This window comes from Carcharhinus amblyrhynchos, chromosome 7 (genome assembly GCF_965287045.1).
Source record: "Carcharhinus amblyrhynchos chromosome 7, sCarAmb.v2.hapA, whole genome shotgun sequence".
In the NCBI taxonomy this organism is placed as follows: Eukaryota; Metazoa; Chordata; class Chondrichthyes; order Carcharhiniformes; family Carcharhinidae; genus Carcharhinus; species Carcharhinus amblyrhynchos.
Window position 1 is genome coordinate 17,019,835 of NC_137330.1, and position 24,258 is coordinate 17,044,092.

Consider the following 24,258-nt stretch of genomic DNA (forward strand, 5'->3'; position numbering starts at 1 on the left):
AACATTCACCACCCTCTGTATAGAAGCAATTAATTGAGAGGGGAAAAGTGTCACTGATACCGCCAGCCACAACGTGCAATAGCCCATCTATTTTGGATTGCTGTGATAGTTACCAGAATCTAGGATTTCCTCCAGTTCCTTTTAAAACAGTCGCCATTCCACATTCAGCTTGCTGATCAGAAAGGAGGGCCACCATTTGCGTGAATGTGAGAAGCCAAAAGGAATTGGCGACCAATAAGTTGCATAAAATTTAAAACTTGTTCTGGAAGAAAGTGCAAACTAACAACAATGAAGAACGAATGCCAGTGGGATGAAAACTGCAAGGGGTAGCAGCTTGTTAATGGCTCATTCTCCCCTCTGCCAGAGTGTGTGGAACTATTAACTGTGGTGCAGAATGTGTGTGGGATGCTGGAGTCTTTCATTATTTCTTAATTCTCCATTAATTCATTTCCAATAGATCTGATACTTCACAAATGGAAGGTTCCCAATGGTCTCTGTCTGAAGATAATCCTTGCATTTCTTTCTTTCCCCCTCGTACATTCAGCCATTATAACAGCCTGCTGCGTTCTTGATGCTGTGATCAAATTGTGCCAGGTATAGATTAAAACCACACTTGGTCTCACTGCTTCACAATAGGCACCAGCTTCCAACATCACAGATCTACATCCTACCATTTATTTTCCAAAAGAATCTCACTATATGTATTGTTGTGGGATTCCTCTCAGTCAAACTGATCCCATGGATGGAAAGATTAATTAATAGGATCCAATTCTCAACATTAAATGCAGTTGTACCCTAAACAATTCCGTCTTACAGCACAGCTGGATTCTTATATGATTTGGAAAAGTACAAGACTGAAACACGGATTTCTTGAGAAAAGAGTTTTTCTAAGATGTCATCCTTGACACAACTGTAGTGCCAACAACATGCATTCTTATCATGCCTCTGTAGTGGTGCTTCCCCTCCGCCAGTTGCTGTGTGATATGGACCCAGGCCATAATCAGGACTGTTCAAAACTTCTGATGGTGGCTGGAGAAGCAAGAAGCGGACTGGCCATGCTGGAGACCTAATCAGACTGAATGAGCAATATCCCTGAGCCCGAGAAGCACCTAGGAGAGAAAGCTTCCCCTTTTGTCTGTAAGAATGTAATCTGGTTCACATGTTCAGTAGATTAGTAATTGGAGCTCCAGCAACCAAACAGCATGGTTGACACAGTGGTTAGCACTGCTGCCTCTCAGTCCCAGGGACCCAGGTTCAATTCCGGTCTTGGGTGACTGGGTGGAGTTTGCACATGGATTTCCTCTGGGTGCCCTGGTTTCCTTCCAGAGTCCAAAGGTGTGCAGGTTAGCTGGGTTGGCCATGCTAAATTGACCCTTAGTGTCAAGTAGATGTTATTTACTTCAACCTTATTGCTGATAAGAGACATGGACTGTCGAAGCTTTCCATCCTGCACTCATCAGGTCAAACACAAGAATGCCAAATTTCAAACAATCACCAACAATTTATATCACAGTAAACTATCTTGTTGAAACTTTGAATTTACTCTCTGTTCTACAATTATCCCAGATGGACACAGAGTTGTTTGGTGCTATTGAATTTTTATGCCATGTAGCACTCACACAATACTTCAGTCATGTTTAATTAATAATATTTTGTTTGAAGGAGGAAGAGGGATATCAATTTTATATTTCCTATTTGAATTCCTTTCCTTCTCTTTGCCAATAGAAAGGTGAAACCTTTTTTTAAAGATTACAGACTCTTTGGAATGTTGTCAGCCAGATGTATATTGCACAACAACATACTCCCTCAAAGGACATTGCATCTGCCAAGATGGAATCAGCTGCCATTATAGGCCATTTGATCTGATGAGCCTGCCAAGCGGCAACAAAAACTACCCTCGGAGGACAGTCAACTTTCAGTATCAATAAAAACAAGGTCTTCTCTATGGAAGACAAATCCTCTGCTGCAATCCATACCAGTCTGCTACTTTATAAAGAAAATTGCACTTTTAGCACCCAATTGACATTATTATTTCTCATTAAAAGGACATTATAACAAAGCAGCCATTTATCTGGATTTTCTCCGACAGCCCACTGAATTAAATGCCACCGCGAGCGGCTTATGATATTGTTTTGATTTTAGTTCAACTGAAAACAAATCTCTCAAATTATCCTCTGGATTCTAGCTGGAAATCTATAGGAATGCAAATTCATAACTTTTTTAAAAAATATATATCCCTGCAGAGCAGAATGCAGTGTGCTGTATTGATTTTTCATCTTTTTGGTTGAGAAGATTGACATAAAGTCTACCCGACATCGGATCTGTGACAATATATCAGCTGGTGTCAGTATTGAGAAATGTATAATTGCTGCTCGCTGAATGAATCCAGCAGTTGATGATCACTAAGGGAATGCTGAGGGTGATAGGGAGCCTTTTGGGAAATAATTCACACGATTTACGAGAAAGTGGATCTCGAATGTAATCACATGCAGGGATCATATGCAGGGATGTGTTGAATAATGAAAACAGATGGCAGGGTTATTGGATAGAATAGGATACATCTGAAAGCATTGCCCTTTGCTGTGTACAATTGAAAAGGATGTGCATCCAATGTAAATGCCACACTTCTACTTCAAAGAAGATTCATTAAGACCAGTGGTTCTTTAGAATGATGGTTTATTGACTTTAATCACTTTCTTTTCTTTTTTTTCAGGGTCATTTGAATTTTCCTACTGTATGCAAACGAATGGAATATTAGAATCAGAACCTTCGAGGGACGTATATCATATTCCGATTGCATATCCCATCCAGTTCTCATTGTTGCCTGCCACAGTTTGAATATGTTTATAGGAAAACACTGACTCCGTGGGAAAAATAGTTCTTGCTGTTTTGAGTTTTATTGATTAGAAACCATGGCAGCGAGAACCGGAGCCCACACGATTCAAACCGTTACGGTATTATTTCGAGTTATAATTGGTGTTTCCATCTGGCATTCAGCCCCGAGCTGGAAGGCGACTGGACAAACTGTTTGTCAGCGAGAGAAAGTCACTGAATGGAATCCAGATCTTCAGGAAGTCCGCATTAACTGGACGCTCACGCAGAATGTATGCTCCGATTTCTACACAGATTGCTGGAGTTTTAACACGCAGAATATTCCTGCCAGTGATCCAGCTCTTAACTTGGCCCAAAATTGTCCTTTAGATCTGCAGTTTGGAGTCAACGTTTATCTTTCCCCGGACCCAATCTTTGAAAAGCGTGGAATGAACGTGGCAAATGTTTCGGAGGCAGAATTCATTGGCTGCACTAATGCGGGTTTTCCACGTGCCCAGCTGTTGTTTGGTGGGAGAGCGAAAGGCACCCAGCTCATTGGCCTCAAATGGTTGACAGTTGGAACGCATTATTTTGTGGAAGTGCAGGATGACGGGCCTCCTCTCTGCAGGCTTGGCCTGCGGCTGAATGTCACCGTTAAGTCAGAACTTTGCAGAGGTTTCAATAGTACAACATTCTGCTCAGGACGTGGTAAATGTCAAACTGAACGTTTGCAGGCAGCCTATTACTGCCATTGCCAGCATCCCTACACTGGCCTTCTCTGTGAGGAATATAATGCCTGTTCTGGGAGGCCTTGCCTGAATGGAGGCACTTGCATTGACAAGAAGGAAGGACTTGATGGACAAGGGTATGACTGTGTTTGTCCACCACAATTTACAGGTATGTGTTTTTCTTGTATATAATGCATGTATGTGATACTCGAATCCTGCTGCATTTTCCATTTAAAAGTATTGATTTTTTTTAATCTCTTTCTGCAACTTTCTTCTCTTTGCCTTTCTGTTTCTTACGCTCATTTTTGTATCTTATATTTCTCTTTCATCCTCTTTCTTTATGCACTTTGGATCGTGTCTATTAATGTGCAGGTTGTGTAGATTGGTCATGCTTGATTGCCATTTAGTGTTGGGGGATTAGCTGGGTAAATACATGGGGTTATGGGGACAGGGCCTGGGTGGAATTGTTATCGGTGCAGGCTCCATGGGCTGAATAGTTTCTATCTGCGCTGTAGGCATTCTGTGATTGTATATCTTTCCCATTGTACTTGTGGCTTCCTCTCTCGCTCGATTTGTATTCACGTGTCTGTATGCATCATCACACTGCCGCCACACACGTTCTTTCTCCCTTTTTCTTTCTCCTTCTCACTCCTCCGATCGGTCAACCATTCTGATCCTTTCACCTTACCCGTCATTGTGATCTAAAGGCAGATGAAGAACTCAACATTGAGGCAGAATATTGCGGATCCTGAAATAAAAACAGTAAAAGCTGGAAATGCTCAGCAGATCTGATAGTATGTGTGGAGAGGGGAACAGAGTTAACATTTGGAGTTGAATATGACTAGAAAGAGCTATATTCGATTAGAAACATTGGGTAGATTCTTCCAGTTCCGCCAGCAGTCGGAATCGCGGTGGGCAGGGAACTTAAATTGGTGTGAGGCCAAAAATTAGTTCCCCAATGGCAGCATGAACATTAGGGATTATGTTCTCATGACTTTAAAGGTATATAAAAGTGAAGCAGTTGAGGCTACCTCATTATATGTTTTTAAGGCAAAGATAGATAAATTTTTGAAGAGTAAAGGAATTAAGGGTTATGGTGAGCGAGCGGTTAAATGGAGCTGTGCCCACGAAAAGATCAGCCGTGATCTTATTGAATGGCAGAGCAGGCTCGAGAGGCAAATGGCCTACCTTCTTATGTTTGATGGCAGCTTCCCACGAAGAATGTTGAGAAACCCTTTATCATACATTAGCCATCTCATGTTACGACACCACCACATGTGCAAACATTATTGAGATGTGCAGGTGAGCGCGAGTGTTGGATCTGTGCCTACCAACAATTACATGCTGAATTAATGCCATTTAAAATCTATTAGCAAGATTTTATGTTGCCTGTGTGATTTTGGGCTTGCTGTCTAGGCAGGAAGAGCAGGCAGACATTATGATCTCATCAATTTGCCATCCAAGGGCAGGATAAAAAGGCCCCTGGAATACCAGCGCTTTGATTTTACTTGTTGTGTTCTGCTGCTGTTGTGCTTCTCAATTTTGCCAGACTCCCTTGCTCTCTGGAGCTCAATGGATTATGAGTTCAAGTCCCGCTCCAGAAAGTTGAGCACATGGACTCACAGTCAGTCGCACAGCGATTTGGAGAGAGTGCGGCACTCTCTGTGGTGCTTGCGTTCAGGTGAGCTGTTGATCTCGAACAGGTCCACCCTCTCAGATGGATGTAAAAGATCCAATATTGCTATGGGAGCTTGCTGTGCACAACATGGCTGGCTGGCACATTTCCCACATTATCACTTCAAATGGCAGTGAGGCATTCTGAAAGGAGGTGGAGCAATGCTTATTTAGTACATCTTTCTTTCTTCACTGATATAAGTAGATGTAGGGAACCTTTTCTCCACCTACAGCTTCCTCAAGGATGCCACAGATTGCCATTGGATTGGTGGCAGATGCTGGATCCTGTCACTTTGCAAGGTATATTTCAGGGCAGCTGCATACAAACACACTGAGTCAATGAAGGTTTTAGTTAGGACCAGTTCACAGCCGAAAAGCCGCAGTAGTAACGCCAAATTCCTTTCCGTGTTGTCGGACCCGTCTGTTTTTCAACTGTAAGTTTGATTGAACATAAGAACATAAGAAATAGGAGCAGGAGTAGGCCATCCAGCCTTTCGAGCCTGCCCCGCCATTCAACAAGATCATGGCTGATCTGTCGCTGCTCAGTTCCACTTTCCCGCCCTCTCCCCATAACCCTTAATCCCCTCTCCTATCAAAAACCCATCAACCCGCATCTTAAAAATATTTAGTGAGGCAGCCTTTGAAGTTATGGAAGGCCTGGGGCAATACCAGTGGACCTATTGCCTGACTCGTCCCTACGCACACCGGTCAGCCTAACTGGAAGGCGAGTTTCAGTCAGGGCGGACCTTAATTGGTCAGCCAGTTGAGAAGGCAATCTTGTTCAGGAGTGGATTCTACATCCTCTTCTGCGTTTGACAACTTAACGCGCATACCAATTGCCAAATTCAAGCCTACTTAATTCTATCCAGTTCATTACGAGTGGGAATGTTTCAATCTGGAGTGGGTTTCGCACAAAGGCAAGTGGTTACTAAAACAATCCTAAGGGGAAGAGTCTGTCTGCGTGTGATTGCATTGCATTTGTAACCAATAGCTTGTTCATTAGAGTTTCCAGGAATCTAAGGTTTAATTTCAACAGTTTTTAGACTGTGTTGCTGTAAGTTGAGTACAGCAGCTGCAGAAATCATTTCTCTGGCGTATCCATGGCCTTCTTGCAATGGCTAAGCAGGAGGTCGTACCGCTATACTAGTTAAGGGGACTGACACGATCTTAAGATACCACAGACTGTGCAAGTCCAAACTATACTTGCTGCTCAGTTAAAAATGGACTTTGCTGAACCAAAGCACGACTACAACATGTCACACGATTTTGCAAGTCTGGAAATTTCCAACGGCATTTATAAAAATAAAGCTGAAAAATCATGCTTTTGGAATCTCACACCTATTACTGTACGGATCAATTATAATCAATGAAACAAAGAGGCAGCAAATGGTTTGATAGCTCTGGAGAAGAGGCATAGAGACTGAAAACATTAACTCTGTTTCTCTCTCCATGGATGCTGCTGGATCTGCTGAGCTTTCCCAGCATTTTCTGTTTGTTTCAAATAGTCTCTCTCCCCAGTCTCTACTTTTAACAAAGAGAGTCTCTACTTTTAACAAGAGAGCATTGTACTCTAATGTAAGAGGCACTAATAGCTGCTGCCTTTTTCCCAAGGTGACCAGAAACATAGGCTAGGTTCCCCGTGGCTTATGTAGTGAGCCGCTCAAATCTCTGTTGACTCTGGTAGGAGGCTGGAAAATCCTACCCACAGAAACTGATTGTTAACCTGAAACTGACTCATCAGTGGGCAATACCACATGACCTAAGACCCGCTGCCCTTTGCCGTCATGTTACATTCTTGGACTCCCAAGGTAGTCTGCTGTTAATACCCAGCCTGTCAATATCGAAGCTGGATTCCCAGCTGACATTAAGTTTGAAGTTTATTTATTACTGTCACAAGTAGGCTTACGTTAACACTGCAATGAAGTTATTGTGAAAATCACCCCACATCGGCATCTGTTTGGGTACATAGAGAGGATTTAGCATGGCCAATGTACGTAACCAGCACGTCTTTCAGACTCTGGGAGAAAAACCGGAGCATTCAGCGAAAACCCACGCAGACACTGGGAGAATGTGCAAACTCTGCACCGTCACCCAAGCCAGGAATCAAACCTGGGTCCCTGACACTGTGAGGCAGCAGTGCCAGCCAACAAGCCTAAACCTCTGAAGTCTGGTTCTCTGAGTGATTCTGCTATCGCCTTAGTGCGGACAAAGTTCCTGTACGTCAAACTCAACTTGCCGTGTCATCACCAACTGTGAAGGAATTCTGCAATACCAGCTAGCTGAACCAACCTGAATTTTAGCTCCTTATGTGAAGTGATCCTCATTGAACTCCGACATTCTGACCAATTTGACATAAATTGAGATCCATATCTTTGGTGTTTATTTTTGCTTTAAGTTCTCCCTAGTTATAAAGCTCTTTTCTTTCCTATCTACTCCTTGTGTGTAATCATTGTGGTGACCATCTCTCTGGCTTGAATGTATGAGTAATCAATGTTTCTTATTCATCCTCAAAGAGAGTTTGCTGTGAGTTCCTTTAAAATTTACCTGACACAGCCCTCGTCAAAAAAGAAAATACCTCTGCTCATGAACAGACGGTGAGAAAAATAAAGCGGTTCAATTTGTCGTTTTCTCCTGCCCTTATCCTTGTTCAACCATTCTAGTTCATCAGATGTTTTCTTGTAGTGACAAATAACAAGTTGTGATCGCTATCAACACAATCAATTAATTATTTGCTATTTTCTGCCTGTTCTTTGTGCCATTTCAAAAGATAACAACTGTAAAGGAAGATGATTGGCTTTGACAAGAATCCGCTTGGCCCTTCTCAGTCCGATGTTTCTCAAAGTACAAGAATAATTTGCAGTTAGAAAACAATTGTAATGTAGTCAACTGCCCCAATCACCAATCCACATAACAGGGGAGAGGGATAAGTGAGACCTTGTGAGAGATAGCAGCGATTTGGGTGAGCTCAGGTTCCGAGAATCATAAGATCCCTAGAGTGCTGAAGAAGGTCATTTGGCTCATCAAGCGTGCACAGACAACAATCCCACCAAGGTCCTATCCCTGTAACCCCACGTATTTGCCCTGTTAGTCCCCCGACACAAAGGGGCAATGTAGCCAGGCCAATCCATTTAACTTGCACGTCTTTTGGACAATGGGATGAAACCAAAGCAGCCGAAAGAAACCCATGCAGACATGGGGAGAACATGCAAACTCCACACAGACAGTCACCTGAGGCCAGAATTGAACACCGGTCCTTGGCACTGAGAGGCAGCAGTGCAAACCACTTATGGAGAACACAGTTTGAGAGACTAGCCAGGAAAACATTGGCCGAGTCAACTCCAAAGGTAAAACAAGGCGAGAATAAGGGTTTCAACAATCATTGAGTTGGGACAGGGATGGGGACAGAACATGTTGGAAGAAGATAGTCTTGAATTTGACAGATTATGGTCCTTGGGTTCCTCGGGCATGGTTGTTACATGCCAGAAGACCATTCACATGTCTTCAGGCAAGCTGCTGTAACTCATTTCATTCTAACCTTTATTTGTTATCCACCCTTTGGGTGATTTGAACCTCTCATGTAACCTATTAATCAGCCAGCCATTCTAATTTACCAGTGGGATTTTAATAGCCTGCAATGATCTCCACTAGACTGGTCCTTTCACATTTTGTTTGAATTTTGTGAGTAATAGTTGCATTGGCTGTAGGAAAACCTTCAAACAGATAGCAAGAATGAAACATTTGAATTCTGCAGTCAATAATTGCTGTAAAGTCAGGACAATAAATCATACCTTCAAATGTTTCAAAACAAAAGATGTTCTCGGGGTGTAAGCAATTCTGGTGCGGCAGTGTTTATTGTTCAATTGGTTTCCCTGAGGATATCAGAAGTATACAAATGGAAAATTCTTTGGATGCTGAAAATCTGAAATAAAACGCAACATGTAGGACACTTTCAGCAGATCTGGCAGCGTTAATGGAGAGACAGAGTTGATGTTTTCATTTTGTGGCCTTGTGTTCTGGCATTGAAAGTATATCGTATGGTACCAGAGGTATGTTTGCACAGAATGAATGATGGTGGCAAATACTTTTTCTTACAGGATATTCCTGAGGTGGTTGGGTCTTTTGGTACAACAAATCGACACCTTTCATCGTAATTTGCATTTTATATATTCATGGGACATGAGTATCACTGGCTGAATCAAGAATCATAGAACCCTTCACTGCAGAAAGAGGCCTTTCGGCCCATCAAGTCTGCACTGACCACAATCCCACCCAGGCCCTACCCCCATATCCCTACACATTTTGCCCACCAATCCCTCCAACCTAAGCATCCTAGTACACTAAGGGGCAATTTTAGCATGGCCAATCGACCTAACCCGCTCATCTTTGGACTGTGGGAGGAAACCGGAGCACCCGGAGGAAACCCACGCAGACACAAGGAGAATGTGCAAACTCCACACAGAAGTGACCCGAGCCGGGAATCGAACCCAGGTCCCTGGAGCTGTGAAGCAGCAGTGTTAACTACTATGCTACCGTGCCACCCCATCATTTATGGCTGGCCAGCATTTATTGCCCATTACTAGTTGCTGTTGCTCTGAAGTAAGCCAGGCCAAGTAAGGACGACACGTTTCCTTCCCTAAAAGACATTAGTGAACCAGCTGGGTTTTTATAACAATCAACAATGGTTTCATGGTCATCAGCAGATTCTCAATCCCAGATATATTTTATTGAATTCAAATTCCACCATCGATCCCATTATGGGATCGAACCAGGGTCCCCAGGACATTAACTAAATTTCTGTATTAATGGTCTAGTGATAATGCCACTCGGCCATTGCCTTCCCTCGTTTTATTTGGGTGCTCGCCCACAAAGAATACCAGAATTATTAAATTCCATTTCCTAATTCGCTCAAACAGGTATGGTGTTTGCGCTATGTGATTGACTGAGCTGTCTGATTACAAGGCAGGTGATGTGGAAACTAAGCCAAAGGCCATGCTAAGTATCGCGCCTTGGAAAACAAACCAATGGGAAGGCTTAAGGCAGAATATTCCTTCTCATGTGATACATACCTACATAGGGGAGGATGGCCAAAAAGAAAGGATCCTGTTGGATGACAAACTATTTGTAGACAAGTTATCAGATACTTGAGATGATAGAGAAATTGCAACTCAGAAATAGGCCATTTGGCCCAATGAGTCCATATTCATGTTTAGTTCAATATGGCAGCTATTTCCCATCATACTTCACCCAACCCTATCAACATACATGTCAAGATCTTTCTTTCTCCCACATGTTTATCTTGCTTCACTGTAACACGTTCCACCTCAACTACTCCATGTGGTAGGGAGTTCCACATGTTAAACACTGAAGAGTTACATTTAATAGTAGATACCCCTGCCACCTAGTTTTGAAATTGCCCCCCACCCCCAGCAGACACCAGAAAGACCTACAGATGCAAGACAATGAACAAAAGCGCAAAACTTACCAAAATCAAAGGCATGAGGAGAAGTCAACTGTAATTCAGAAGAGGTGTACCATCTAACTCCTGTGAAAAGGGGGAGACTGATGACCAGGTGACCTCTGCAGAGGCGAAGATGTGCCGACTGTGTAAGAGATTGAAGATGTAGATGTGAAAGTTGTGCTTGTTTCACAGAACTCCACAATCGTTACATAGGAACAGTGCTTTAACAAAATAAAGTCGACTGAAAACACATTCCTCTCCAAAACATCGCAAAGCACTTCACTTAAAATTAGTTATTTAAGCACAGCAACTGACCTTTGATTTGTTGGTGCTCACAGCACTCAGTTTGCACATGGCAAGTTTCTGTAAACTTCAATTAAATCAATTAACCATTCAAGCTCCAATGGTGACATTAACTAAGGTTCCAACATTAGCCTGGGAATTGAGGGGAGAAGTTCAAGGTAATCTTCAACATGCACTCAAATCAGCACATTATGTTATATAGAATTATATAAATGATGCAATATGCGCAGGCCATTCCAGCTCACTGGTTCAAATTCATCATGTTTATGCTCAACCTTAATTTGACTTATTATTGTCACGTGTTAGTATACAGTGAAAAGTATTATTCCTTGTGCGCTTATACAGACAAAGCATATTACTCATAGAAAAGGAGGGGAGGGCACAGAATGTATTGTTACAGTTGTACTAGGGTGTAGAAATAGATTGACTTAATATAAGATAGGTCCATTCAAATGTCTGATGGCAGCAGTGAAGAAGCTGTTCTTAAGTTGGTTGGTGCATGATCTCAGACTTTTGTAGCTTCGTATTGACAGAAGAAAGTGGAAGAGAGTATGTCTGGGTGCATGCGGTCCTTGATTGTGCTGGCTGCTTTCCCGAGGCAGCGGGAAGTGTAGACAGAGTCAATGAATGGGAGGCTGGTTTGTGTGATGAACTGGGCCATATTCACAGCCCTGTGTAGTTTCTGCAGTCTTTTATTAGCAGCCTTCTTTCTTGAGCTTCCTCCCATCTTTTCCCATCTAATTCTGTCATCAGAACCCTCCATTCCTTTCTCTTTCATGTTTACCTAGTCTCTACTTACACTATTCACCTCACTCCACCCTGTGATAGCAAACTGCAAACTCTCACCACTCTGAGTAAAGAAGTTTCTTCTGAATTCTCGCTTCGATTTATTGGTGACTTTCTTACATTGATGGTCTCGAGTTCTGTTCTTCCCCACAAGAGGTAACATTCTCTCTGCATCCACTTAATCAAAACCTTTCATCATTTTAAAGATTTCTTTTACGTCGCCCCCTCAGCCTTCTCCTATCATGGCGAAATAATGATCTTTAGGCATGCCACAACAGGCCTCAGATAAAATCTGAATCATGTAATGTGATCCTTCACAATCCATCACGTCGCAAATCCACTCAAAATGTTAGCAAAGGTGTGGAGAGTCCTCCCCATAAGCTCGTGGCAATCACACAGTCATTGTGATTTCTGGAAACAAAGGATGTTTAATCCCAGTGGGAAACTAAATGCGACAAAACTTTTCAGCAGTCAGGGGTTGTTGTGCTCCAGTGCCGATTAGCCAGAGCGTGTGTGGTCAATGGGAATGCACCACGCTTGTTCGCATTCAGCTGGAGCCCATACCAATCAGCCACTCACCAGTTCTACGTTGATGGGTTATTCCTATGTTCTGCCCATTTCCTGTGACATTTATAGAACATAGAACACTACACCACAAACAGGCCCTTCGGCCCACAAGTTGCGCCGGTCACATCCATACCTCCCAGGCTTATCCATAACTCTCAATCCCGTTAAATCCCATGTACTCATCCAGAAGACCCCAGCGAGTTCGCCTCTACCACCACCAACGGCAGCCTATTCCACTCACTCACCACCCTCTGAGTGAAAAACTTGCCCCTGACATCTCCTCTGTACCTGCTCCCCAGCACCTTAAACCTGTGTCCTCTCATAGCGACCATTTCAGCCCTGGGAAATAGCCTCTGAGAATCCACCCTATCTATACCTCTCAACATTTTATGAACCTCTATCAGGCCGCCTCTCAACCTTCGTCTCTCCAGGGAGAAGAGACCTAGCTCCCTCAACCTATCTTCATAAGGCATGCCTCCCAATCCAGGCAACATCTTTGTAAATCTCCTCTGCACCCTCTCAATAGCTTCCACATCCTTCTTGTAGTGAGGCAACCAGAACTGCGCACAGTACTCCAGGTGGGGTCTGACAAGGGTCTTATAAAGTTGCAGGGGATTATGGGGATTTTGGGGGTTTTATGGGGATTTTGCCAGGGTGGGTGAATCGATTCAACCTTCTCCTTCCGCATAATCTATGTGTTGTGCTTAGATACCAAGAAAACAATCAAACATTGAGTGCCTCTGTTCACCTTAGAGCAGCACTGAATGTGATAAAACCAAATCATGAAAAACTGTCAGAGATGCCAGTTGTATGTTATCTGCTACAGAGCACATGCTAAATACCTGCCTGTGATCAATGATGATTAGTTAAGATTTGTAGAAGCAGAAACGCTAAAATTGCCATCTGTTTCAACAACAGGCCCAAACCTAGAAAAGGTACACAACTATTCATAACATTTAAGAATATGTCAAAACTGATAAGGTCAGCCGCTTAAAGGTGCAACATCTGCTTTTCATGATGATGTTAGTCTTCATTCAAACTGTTGGCCACAGCTCAGTGGGAAACAAGAAAAACAAGTAAGAGCAGGAGGAGGCCTTTTGGCCCCTTTGTCTTTGAGACAGAAGGATGTGGGTTCAAATCCCGCTCCCACCCCACTGCAGTGCTGATGTACTGCTACTCTAGTGGCAAGCAAGAGGGGGAATCTTGCAGCTTGGGACAGTCAGCGACTGGGAAGGTTCCCATCAGACTATAGGACTCAGGAGTAGAAGTAGGCTGTTCAGCTCTGCCATTCAATCAGATACCACTCCAAAGATGTGCACGTTAGGTAGATTGGCTGAATTGCCCCTTAGTGTGCCAAGATGTGTAGGTTCAGGGGATTAGTAAGGTAAATGCATGGGGTTGCAGGGATAGGGGCTGGGTGGGCTTGTTGTTTGTGTAGGCTCAATGGACCAAATGGTGGCCTCCTGCACTGTAGGGATTCAATGATTCTATTCTATGATTCTACTATGATAACCCTCAAATCCACTCTCCTGTCTTATCCCCATAACCCTTGATTCCCTTGCTGAATAAAATTCTGTCTACCTCAGCCTTGAATGCACTTAATGACCCAACCTCTACAGCCCTTTGTGGTAAGAATTCCACAGATTCATTCCCTATCTCTGTCTTGAATGGTTGACCCCTTATTCTGAGATTATGCCCTAGATTCTCCCACAAGAGAAAACAACCTCTCAACATCTACCCTGCCAAGCTGCCTGAGAATCCTATATGCCTTATATGGTTACCCCTCGTGCTTCTAATCCCCAGTGAGTACAAGCTCAACCTACTGAACCTCCCTCATAAGAAAATCCCTCCAGACCCAGGATCAATCTAGTGAACCTTCTCTTGACTGCCTCCAATACTACTATATCTTTCCAGATGTAGTCTAAATGGTGCCTTGTAAGGTTTTAGGAAGACTTCCTTCTTTTTATACTCCATTCCCTTTGAAATAAAGGCCAACTTTCCATTTGCCTTCCACATTTACTGGCTGAACTTGCATGCTAGATTTTTGTGATTTATGCACGAGGACCCCCAAATCTCTCCGTCCTGCAGCTTTCTGCAGTCTTTCTCTGTTTACGATGTGGAGATGCCAGCGTTGGACTTGGGTGGGCACAGTAAGAAATCTCGCAACACCAGGCTCAAGTCCAACAGGTTTATTTGAAATCATGAGCTTTTGGAGGACTGCTCCTTCATCAGGTGTGTAGACTCCGGAGCACCCAGAGGAAACCCACACAAACACAGGAACTCTGCACAGACAGTGACCCAAGCCGGGAATCGAAACTGGTTCCCTGGCGCTGTGAGACAACACTATGAGGTGCAGTGAGACAGCAGTGTGAACCACTCTGCCACAAAGTGGACTCGGAGTTGGGGGGAGTGGGAAGGGGGTTTGTTGTGGAGCATAAGCACCATAAAGACCACTGGTGCCAGAGAATCATAGAATCCTAGAATCCTACAGTGCAGAAAGAGGCCCTTCGGTCCATCGAGTCTGCACTGAACACAATCCCACCCGGGCCCTACCCCCATATCCCTAAATATTATACCCAGTAATCCCTCTAACCTACACATCCCTGGACATTCAGGGGCAATTTCTTAGCATGGCCAATGAACCTAACCCACACATCTTTGGACTGTGGGAGGAAACCGGAGCACTTGGAGGAAACCCATGCAGACACGAGGAGAATGTGTCCACACAGACTCCACACTCCAAACTCCACACAGACAGTGACTCAAGGCCGGGAATTGAACCCACGGCCCTGGAGCTGTGAAGCAGCAGTGCTAACCACTGTGCTACCGTGCCAAATGTTTCTGTGCTGCAAATTCTATGTAATATTGTGTACATTGTGGATGTCGCAGGGATTGTGAGATATCCGGAGCCAGGAGGAGGGTGAATCATGAGGATTCTTCAGATTAAAGGAATGTGGTGTGAGCAGGCACTGGCTATGTTTGTCAGAAAGCACTGTGTCACCCCTTTTCTGAGTGGTAAAACATGCACCAGAACCACGTTTGATGGAGGAGCTAGAATCAAACCGTAGCAGCAGGAACAGCTCCTGCAGAAGGGGAGCCGAAGGAACTGCACTGACCAAGCAACAGAGGAAATAGCACTGAAGGAAAACTATGAACATGAAAAACAGAGATCTGCATACGCATGCCACAAATGTACAAGAGATAACCAACTTCAAAGCTTGAGGGGAATGAGTTTGTATTGCCTGTTGCTAACTAACTCATAGCTTCCTAGATGGAGGGATTCCATTTCAATTCAACCATGTCCGCCAAGTTGTGGGGATCATAGGATCCTACAGTGCACAAGAAGGCCATTCAGTCCATCAAGGCTGCACTGACTCACTGACAGAACATCCCACCCAGGCACCCCCCCTTCCCTATTCCTAATCCCCCGAATGTACAGCTCCTGAGACACTTAGGGACAATTTAGCATGGCCAATCCATCTTTGGAGTGCAGGAGGAAACCAGGGCCACCGGAGGAAACCCACACAGACACGGGGAGAATGTGCAAACTTCACACAGACAGTGACCCATGCAGGGAATTGAACCCGCTCCTTGGCGCTGTGAGGCAGCAGTGCTAACCCTAAGCAGTGTTGCCTGAAGGGATTGGCTACATACCCTAAAGGATCATGAAATTAACTAAGATTAATGCAAAACAGCATTTTTCAATCTTTAAATTCAACTCTGGCAAACTACTTCCTCCACTCTGAACTCCAGTTTTCTGAATTTCCATTCCAGTGTTTCCTGAGCACTCACCAAAAAAATCTCTTCAATGCACCTTTGAAGGAATGACTGTCCATCAATGTGCATGATGTTATAAATCTGCTCCAACCAATGTCCTTTTGTGATTTGAACCTTAAAACTAAACGAGGTCAGCTTGAATTGCAGTCACTGTGTTGGTAAGAACATAGCATTGTCTTGCAACCTTAAGGGATCGAATGATCAGAAATCAGAATGAAAACTGTTCTTATTCATTCCCATCTTTGCCATTGGACACCTGTTCACATATCAGTATGTTCCATATTTACTATTGCATTGAATCATGTCAAAATTCTTCTGCCATTTCTTAACTTAAATACTTAATTGATTCAGCTTCTTGACAGTCATTAACCACCTGCTGTGTAGTTTACTGCCATCTGTTTGATTTTCAATATTTCTAGAACTTGCTTTTCAATTGGTTTGTGACTAGTGTGAACATCAGGGGACCCTGAACAGACTCTTGCGGAATGTCTGCAATCTCTGACCTCTAGATGGGAACATTTGTCTGTCGTTCTGCTGGCTCAGTGTGTTCATCCAGTGGATAGCGGAATAATATGTCACTTAAAAAAAAACTCTAAGTGAGGTTTCCACGATGATTAAAGGATCTAATGGGTTAGAAGGAGAGAATCTATTTCCTCCAGTGGGCGAATCCTAGAACAGAGAGCCACATCCTTAAAACTAATACCAGGAGTAATATCAGGAAGCACCGCTCTACAAACACAGCTGTGAGAATGTGGAACCCTTCCCCCTCTTGGGATCTCTCAAGACTAGGTTAAAGTCCAACAGGTTTATTTGGAATCACAAATTTCATTAGCCCATAGCATTGCAAGACTTTTACTGTGCCCAGACCAGCCCAACGCTGGCATCTCCACACCATGGCCCTCCTGAAATGATGTGGAAGCTGAGATGGACGGGTTTTAGTTCAGCAAAGGTAGCAAGGGTTACACAGTCGAGGCGGGTAGATGGAGGTGAGATATAGATAAGCCAAGATCTAACTAATGGCAAAAACAGGTTTGAAAGACTGACAGCCTGCTGTGTTCCTAAAGTTCCTATATTAAATGTTTCTATTTAAGACAGAAAGAGATAGATTCTTGATTGGTAAAGGGATCAAAGATTGCAGGGAAAAAGCAGGTGAATGGGGTTGAGAAACTTATCAGCCATGTTTGAATGGTAGAGCAGACTTGATGGGCTGAGTGGCTAATTCTGCCCCTGTACCTTATGATCAAACATGCTGAAGGTTATTTTTTAAAAATACTGGTAATGGCCTTTAAATGATTCTGAAATCAATGTTGTGCACTTTCTCTCACAACAGATGTTTGGCAATGTACAATTTCTGGGTTCGCATATGTTTACTTTTAAATAATGTTAGTGTGGTCATCTTCAGGTCATAAAATCATGGAATCCTGACAGTGCAGAAAAAGGCTATTTAGCCCACTGAACCTGCACGTTTACTATAGCTAATTTATCTAATCTACGCATCTTTCGGCATTTAGGGACAATTTACCATGGTCAATCTATTTAATCTGCACATCTTTGGACTGCGGGAGCAAACTGGAGAACCCAGAGGAAACCCACACAGACATGGGGAGAACGTGCAAACTCCACACAGACAGTCACGCATGGCTGGAATTGAACCTGAGTCCCTCGTGTTGTGAGGAAGCAATGCTAAAAACTGTGTCCCCGTGGTATAACTCCTATGTTGATTCAAGTCTTAAAAACATTAAACATTTATCATTTTGCTCCTTTGTTGCATATTGAATTCTATAGGCTCTCTTCTGAAGTTGCAGGGTATTCAATTAGGTGGGAATGTGTTCATTGCCAACCTTTTGGTGGTAGGAAATGAAACCCCCACCCCATCCAGAAAATTCAGGCACTATGTTTTACTGTAAACGATAACACTCTGCTGACATCATAATTGATGTGTTCCCCTATCAGTGCATCTATGAATGGTCAATAATGTGTTCAAAATCCATTATGGTCTCAGTTCTCCCTCCTTCTGTGGAACAGCATGGTCGCACAGTTGTTAGCACTGCTGCTTCACAGCGTTAGGGACCCGGGTTGGATTCCAATCATGGGTTACTGTCTGTATGCAGTTTGAACATTCTTCCTTACATGCCTATATGGGTTCCTGTCGGGTGCTCCGGTTTCCTCCCACAGTCCAAAGATGTGCTGGCTAGGTGAATTAACCATGTTAAATTGACCCTGAGTGTCCCAAGATATATTTGGGGAGATTGGCAGGATAAATGTGTTGGGATATGTGGCTAGGGCAGGAGTTGGGATGTGGTGTATCAGAGAGTGAGTGCAGACTTGATGGATCGAATGGCCTCCTTCTCCATTGTAGATATTCTGTGATTCTTTTCAAACCTCTTACAGCCTTAAGACTCCTTAAATATTCCTTCAATACTGGCCTTTGCAAATACCTGAGTATTTGGTAGCATTCCCAACTCATAGTCACAAGGTTCCAGATCTCAGTCCCACTCCAGGAGTTGAGGACTGGAGGTCAGCGAATGTGGTTCCACTTTTCAAGAAGGGTGGTAAAAATGAATCAGGAAATTACAGATCAGTGTATCTCACATCAGTAGTAGGGAAACTATTGGAGAAAATTCTGAAGGAGAGAATTAATGGATCTTGGGGTACTCTTTTGCCTTCAGAGATTCACAGATCGCTGAAGGCAGCAGAGTAGATGAATAGGATAGTTGAGAAGTCAGATGGGACACTTCCTTTTATCAGTCGTGGCATAGAGTATAAGAGTGAGGAGGTGATGTTGGAGTTGTACAGAGCTTTGGTTAGGTCACAGCTGGAGCAGCGTGTGCAGTTCTGGTCACCTGACTATGGGAAGGATGTGATTGCACCAGAGGAGGTTCACCAGGGATGGAGAGACTAGGTAGGCTTTGATTGTTTTCTTAGGAGCAGAGAAGATTAATGGGATGTATAAGATTATCAGAGGTATGGACAGGGTGATATGGAGCAGCTGTTTCCCTCGGTTGAGGGGTCAATCTCGAGGGGGCATAGTTTTAGGGTAAGGGGCAGGATATTCAGAGGTGTTTGAGAAAAAGAGTTTTCATTCGGAGGGTGGTGGAAATCTGAAATGCACTGCCTGGTAGAGGCAAGAAACTTGAGAACCTTTAAAAGATATTTGGATGAGTGCTTGAAATATCATAACATTCAAGGATAGGGACCAACTGCAGAAAAGTGGGATTAAGCGTGTCTTTGGTGGTAGTTAATCTTGGTGCAGATGCGATGGACTGAAGGGTCTTTTCTGCAATGTATGACTCTATGAAAAATCAACACTGATACAAGGCTATAAAAGTCAGGGCTTACACTCCAGAGCAATAGCACTGGAGGGCTGCAGAGTTGGGAATGTTGTCTTTCAGATGAGACCTTAAACCAAGGATCTATTTGCATATTTGGGCACATGTAAATGATCCAATTTTTAAAATCTATCCATTCATGAGGCGCAGGCGTTACTGGCTGTGCCAGCACTTATTTCCATCCCTAACTCCCCTCGAGAAGGTGGTGGTGAGCTGCCACCTGGAACTGCTGCAGCCCCTGTGTTGCTGGAATACCCACAGTGCTGTTAGAAAGGGAATTCCAGGATTTTTACCCAGTGACAGTGAAGAAAAATATCCCATGGCACTATTTTAAAGAGGAGCAGAGGAGTTCTCTCCACGATAATGAACAATATTTCTCTCTCAATCAACATCAAGAAATTTATCATTATTACATTGTTGTTGGTGGAAGTTTGCTGTGTGTAAATTGACTGTCCCATTTCCCACTTCACTTTATGAAGTAACTCATCGGCTGTAAGAAACTTTGGGACATCCAGCGGTCATGAAAAATGCTAAATAGATACAAATCATTCCTTTCTTTCTGATGTGCCATTGGCAACTGTGCCTTCACTTGATCTTGCCATTCTTCCATCCACTGAAATGTTTCTTAATACCCACTTCCTCACCAAACTTTTTACTCACCTAATGCCCCCTTACATGACACAACTCCAACATTACCTCCTCACTCTTATACTCTATGCCACGACTGATAAAAGGAAGTGTCCCACCTGACTTCTCAACTATCCTATTCATCTACTCTGCTGCCTTCAGAGATCTGTGAATCTCTGAAGGCAGCAGAGTACCCTAAGATCCATTAATTCTCTCCTTTGTCTGAAAGCTCTCCTGTGAAGTTGGGTTGGGATGTTTTACTGTCTTAGCCATGCTATAAATGCAAATTATTATTGTGGTGGCCCATTAGGAGATGAGTAGGCGAGTTTATAAATGTGTCTCTTACCTATTTTTCCCAAGAGGCCATCACAGAGTACGACTTAGACTTGCACATTATGCCTTAGTTTAAAACAAACCATTGGATGTGGGCATCAACCAGCATTTTTTGCCCATCTCCAGTTGTCCTGATGTGGAGATGCCGGCGATGGACTGGGGTGGGCACCATAGGAAGTCTCTCAGCACCAGGTCAAAGTCCAACAGGTTTATTCAGTATCATGAGCTTTAGAGTGCTGCTGTTTCATCAGGTGAGTGAAAAGTAGGGTTCACAAACAGGGCATATATAGACAAAGACTCAATTGCAAGATAATGGTTGGAATGTGGGTCTCACAGGTAAAGAAGTCTTTTTAGGTATGGGCAATGCGAGTGGAAAGAGGTTTAATCACAGTTTAAAGAGGTGTGAATTGTCTCAAGCCAGGACAGTTAGTCGGATTTTGCAAGCTCAGGCCAAATGGTGGGGGTTACACATAGTGTGACATGAACCCAAGATCCCGGTTGAGGCTGTCCTCCTGCTTGCGGAACTTGGCTATCAGTTTCTATTCGGCGATTTTGCGTTGTCATGTGTCTTGAAGGCTGCCTTGGAGAATGTTTACCTGAAGATCAGAGGCTGAATGCCCTTGACTGCTGAAGTCATCCCGACAGGAGGGGAATACTCCTGCCTAGTATTTGTTGAGCAGTGTTCATTCACCTGCTGTAGTGTCTGCATGGTCTCACCAATTAACTTTTCCTCAGGACCTACTTCCCTGCAGCATATGAGCTCGACAATGTTGGCTGAATCCCATGAGTATGTACCGTGTACCTAGTAACTCACAGTGTGATGATGGCATGTGTGTTGATAATCCGGCATGTCTTGCAGAGGTTGCTGTGGCAGGGTTGTGTGGTGTCGCGGACACTGTTCTCCTGAAGACTGGGCAGTTTGCCGTGAACAATTGTCTCTTTGAGGTTGCACGGTTGTTTGAAGGCAAGTAGCGGGAGTGTGGGGATGGCCTTGGCGAAATGTTCGTTTTCATTGATGACATGTTGAAGGCTCCGGAGAAGATGGCATAGCTTCTCCACTCCAGGGAAATACTGGACGTCGAAGAGTACTCTGTTGGCCCTGTCCCATGCTTGTTTTCTGAGGAGGTCAATGTAGGTTTTCGCTGTGGCGTGTTGGAACTGTCAATTGGTGAGTCAAGCATCATATCCTGTTCTTTCAGCGTCTGTAGTTGTCTGTTGCGTTCCTCCTCATCCGAGCAGATCCTGAGTATAAGGAGGGCATGTCCATAAGGGGATGGCTTTTTTAATGTGGAAGCTGGAGAAGTGGAGCATCTTGAGGTTATCCGTGGGCTTGCAGTAGAATGAAGTGTTGAGGTGACCATCTTGGATGGAGATGCATGTGTCCAAGGATGCAACCAATTCTGGAGAGTAGTGCATCGTGATGATGGGATGGAACTTGTTCATCTCATCATGTAGGTGTTTTAGTGATTCTTTGCCATGAGACCAAAGGAAGAAAATGTCATCAATGTATCTAGTACAAAGCGTCAGTTGAAGTTGCGGTGCAGTGATGAGTTCTTGTTCAAACTTATGCATGAAGATGTTGGCGTATTAAGGTGCAGATTTGGTCTCCATGGCTGTTCCATGTGTCTTGATGAAGAACTGGATGTTGAAGGTAAAGATGCTGTGGTCCAGGATGAAGCGGAAGAATTGTAGAATTGCCACTGGAGACTGGCAGTTGTTGGCGTTGAATACTGAGGCAGTTGCAGCAATGCCATCGTCATGGGGGATGCTGGTTTAGAGTGCCAAGACATCCATTGTGACAAGGAGTGTCCCTGTTTCAACTGCTCCCTGGGTGCTGAGTTTCTGTAAGAAATCCGTAGTGTCGCGACAGAAGTTGGGGTTTCCTTGTACAATGGGCTTTCAGAATGCCCTCAACAGAGCCAGAGAGGTCCTCACACAGGATCCCATTGCCTGATACAGTGAGATGGCTGGGTGTGTTGGCCTTGTGTATCTTCAGGAGGCAGTAGAGATCTCCAATGCGGGGATTACATACGATGAGAGTGCAGAGGGTTCTCTGAAGGTCCAGATCAAAGGTTTTGATCAGTCCGTTGAGTTTACGGGTGTGTTCTTTGGTCGGATCTGCGGGTAACTGTCTGTAGTGTTTCTGGGTGTTCAGTTGTCGATACACTTCTTTGCAATAATCCATCCTGTTCACTATGATGGTGACCCGTCCTTTGTCTACTAGTTTGATGACAATGTTGCCATTTGTCTTGAGAGCGCGGATGGCATTACATTATGCTTAGGTGACGATCAAGGCTGCCTTGTGAGTGCGGCTGATGAATTTGGCATCGACACATCTCCTGATGGCTTGGTCATACATGTCGAGTCTAGGGCAGTGGCCTTCGGGAGGGATCAGCTCTTTCCTCTTTGCTTGCTGCACCACAGATCTCTCTGTCGGCTGTTCTGGTTCATTGGCAGTCACATTGGATTTGCTGCGGGCCACTTGGGGTTTGTAGAAGATCTCCCAGAGCCTCATGTACCTGATGAATTCCTCTATGTCCGCTACGAGACTGATAGGGTCTATTTTGGTGGTGGGGCAGAAAGTCAGCGTTTTGGCTGAGAACTTAAATTTCGTTTGGTTGAAGGGTGCAGTCCAACAAGTTGACAGTGTACTTTGCTGCAATGTATTTCCCTGTGTTGCCATCATCACACATGAGAACACTATCCATCAGGTACGTGGTATACACACACATAGAATCATAGAATCCCTACTGTACAAAAGGAGGCCATTTGGCCCATCAAGTCTGCATGACGACAATACCACCCAAACCCTATTCCTGTAACACCACGCATTTACCTTGTTAGTCCCCCTGACAGTATGGGATAATTTAGCATGGCCAATCAAGCTAACCCGCACATCTTCAGAGTGTGGGAGGAAACCGGAGCACCCAGAGGAAACCCACACAGGTACGGGGAGAACCTGCAGACTCCATACAGACAGTGACCCGAGGCAGGAAGTGAACCTGGGATCCTAACGCTGAGAGGCAGCACTACTAACCACTGTGCCATCGTGCTGCCCACTTGTGACTCAGCCAACGTTGCCTACACCATATGTTGCAGGAAAGGATGTACCAAGGCTTGGTATACTGGCGAGACCATGCAGACGCTACAACAACAGATGAACGGGCACCACTCGATAGTCACCAGGCAGGAGCGTTTTTGGGATGCGTCAGCAGTCAGCCTCCGATCTTCGGGTAGGCTTTCTCCAAGGCAGCCTTCAAGACACAAGACAGCGCAGAGTCACCGACAAACTGATAACCAAGTTCCACAAGCATGAGGATGGCCTCAACTGAGATCTTGGGTTCATGTCATGTGTAACCCCCACCATTTGGCCTGGCTTGCAAAATCTTACTAACTGTCCTAGCTTGAGACAATTCGAACCTCTTTAGCCTGTGATTAAACCTCTCTCCACTCGCATTGTTTGTACCTGAAAACACTTGATTACCTGTAAAGACTCACATGCCAACCATTATTGAGTCTTTGTCTATATATGCGCTGTCTGTGAACCCAACTCTCCAGTCACTTGATGAAGGAGCAGTGCTCTGAAAGCTCGTGATCGCAAATAAACCTGTTGGACTTTAACCTGGGGTTGTGAAACTTTTTAGGGTGCCCTTGAACTGAGTGGCTTGCTAAGCCAAGAGTCAACCACATTGCTGAGAGTCTGGAGTCACATGCACTAAAAGTTTAATTATTCGTGTCCGAAGTAGGCTTATATTAACATTATAATGAAATTACTCTGAAAATCCCTGAGTACTCACATTCCGCCGCCTGTTTGGTACACTGAGGGAGGATTTAGAATGGCCAATGCGTCTAATTAGCATGTCTT

General features: G+C 44.1%; 1 protein-coding gene across 4 annotated transcripts in view; it reads left to right on the forward strand.

The window, feature by feature from the left end:
* The window catches only part of LOC145344813 (uncharacterized), a 1,415,987-nt gene that overhangs the window by 463,624 nt on the left and 928,105 nt on the right, over positions 1–24,258 (forward strand). For all 4 annotated transcript variants that reach the window (XM_080191980.1, XM_080191983.1, XM_080191981.1 and 1 more), the window contains one exon: positions 2,714–3,708. In XM_080191980.1, coding sequence (XP_080048106.1) covers positions 2,913–3,708 — 796 coding nt within the window. In that variant the 5' untranslated portion in view covers positions 2,714–2,912. The remainder of the gene's footprint in view (positions 1–2,713; positions 3,709–24,258) is intronic.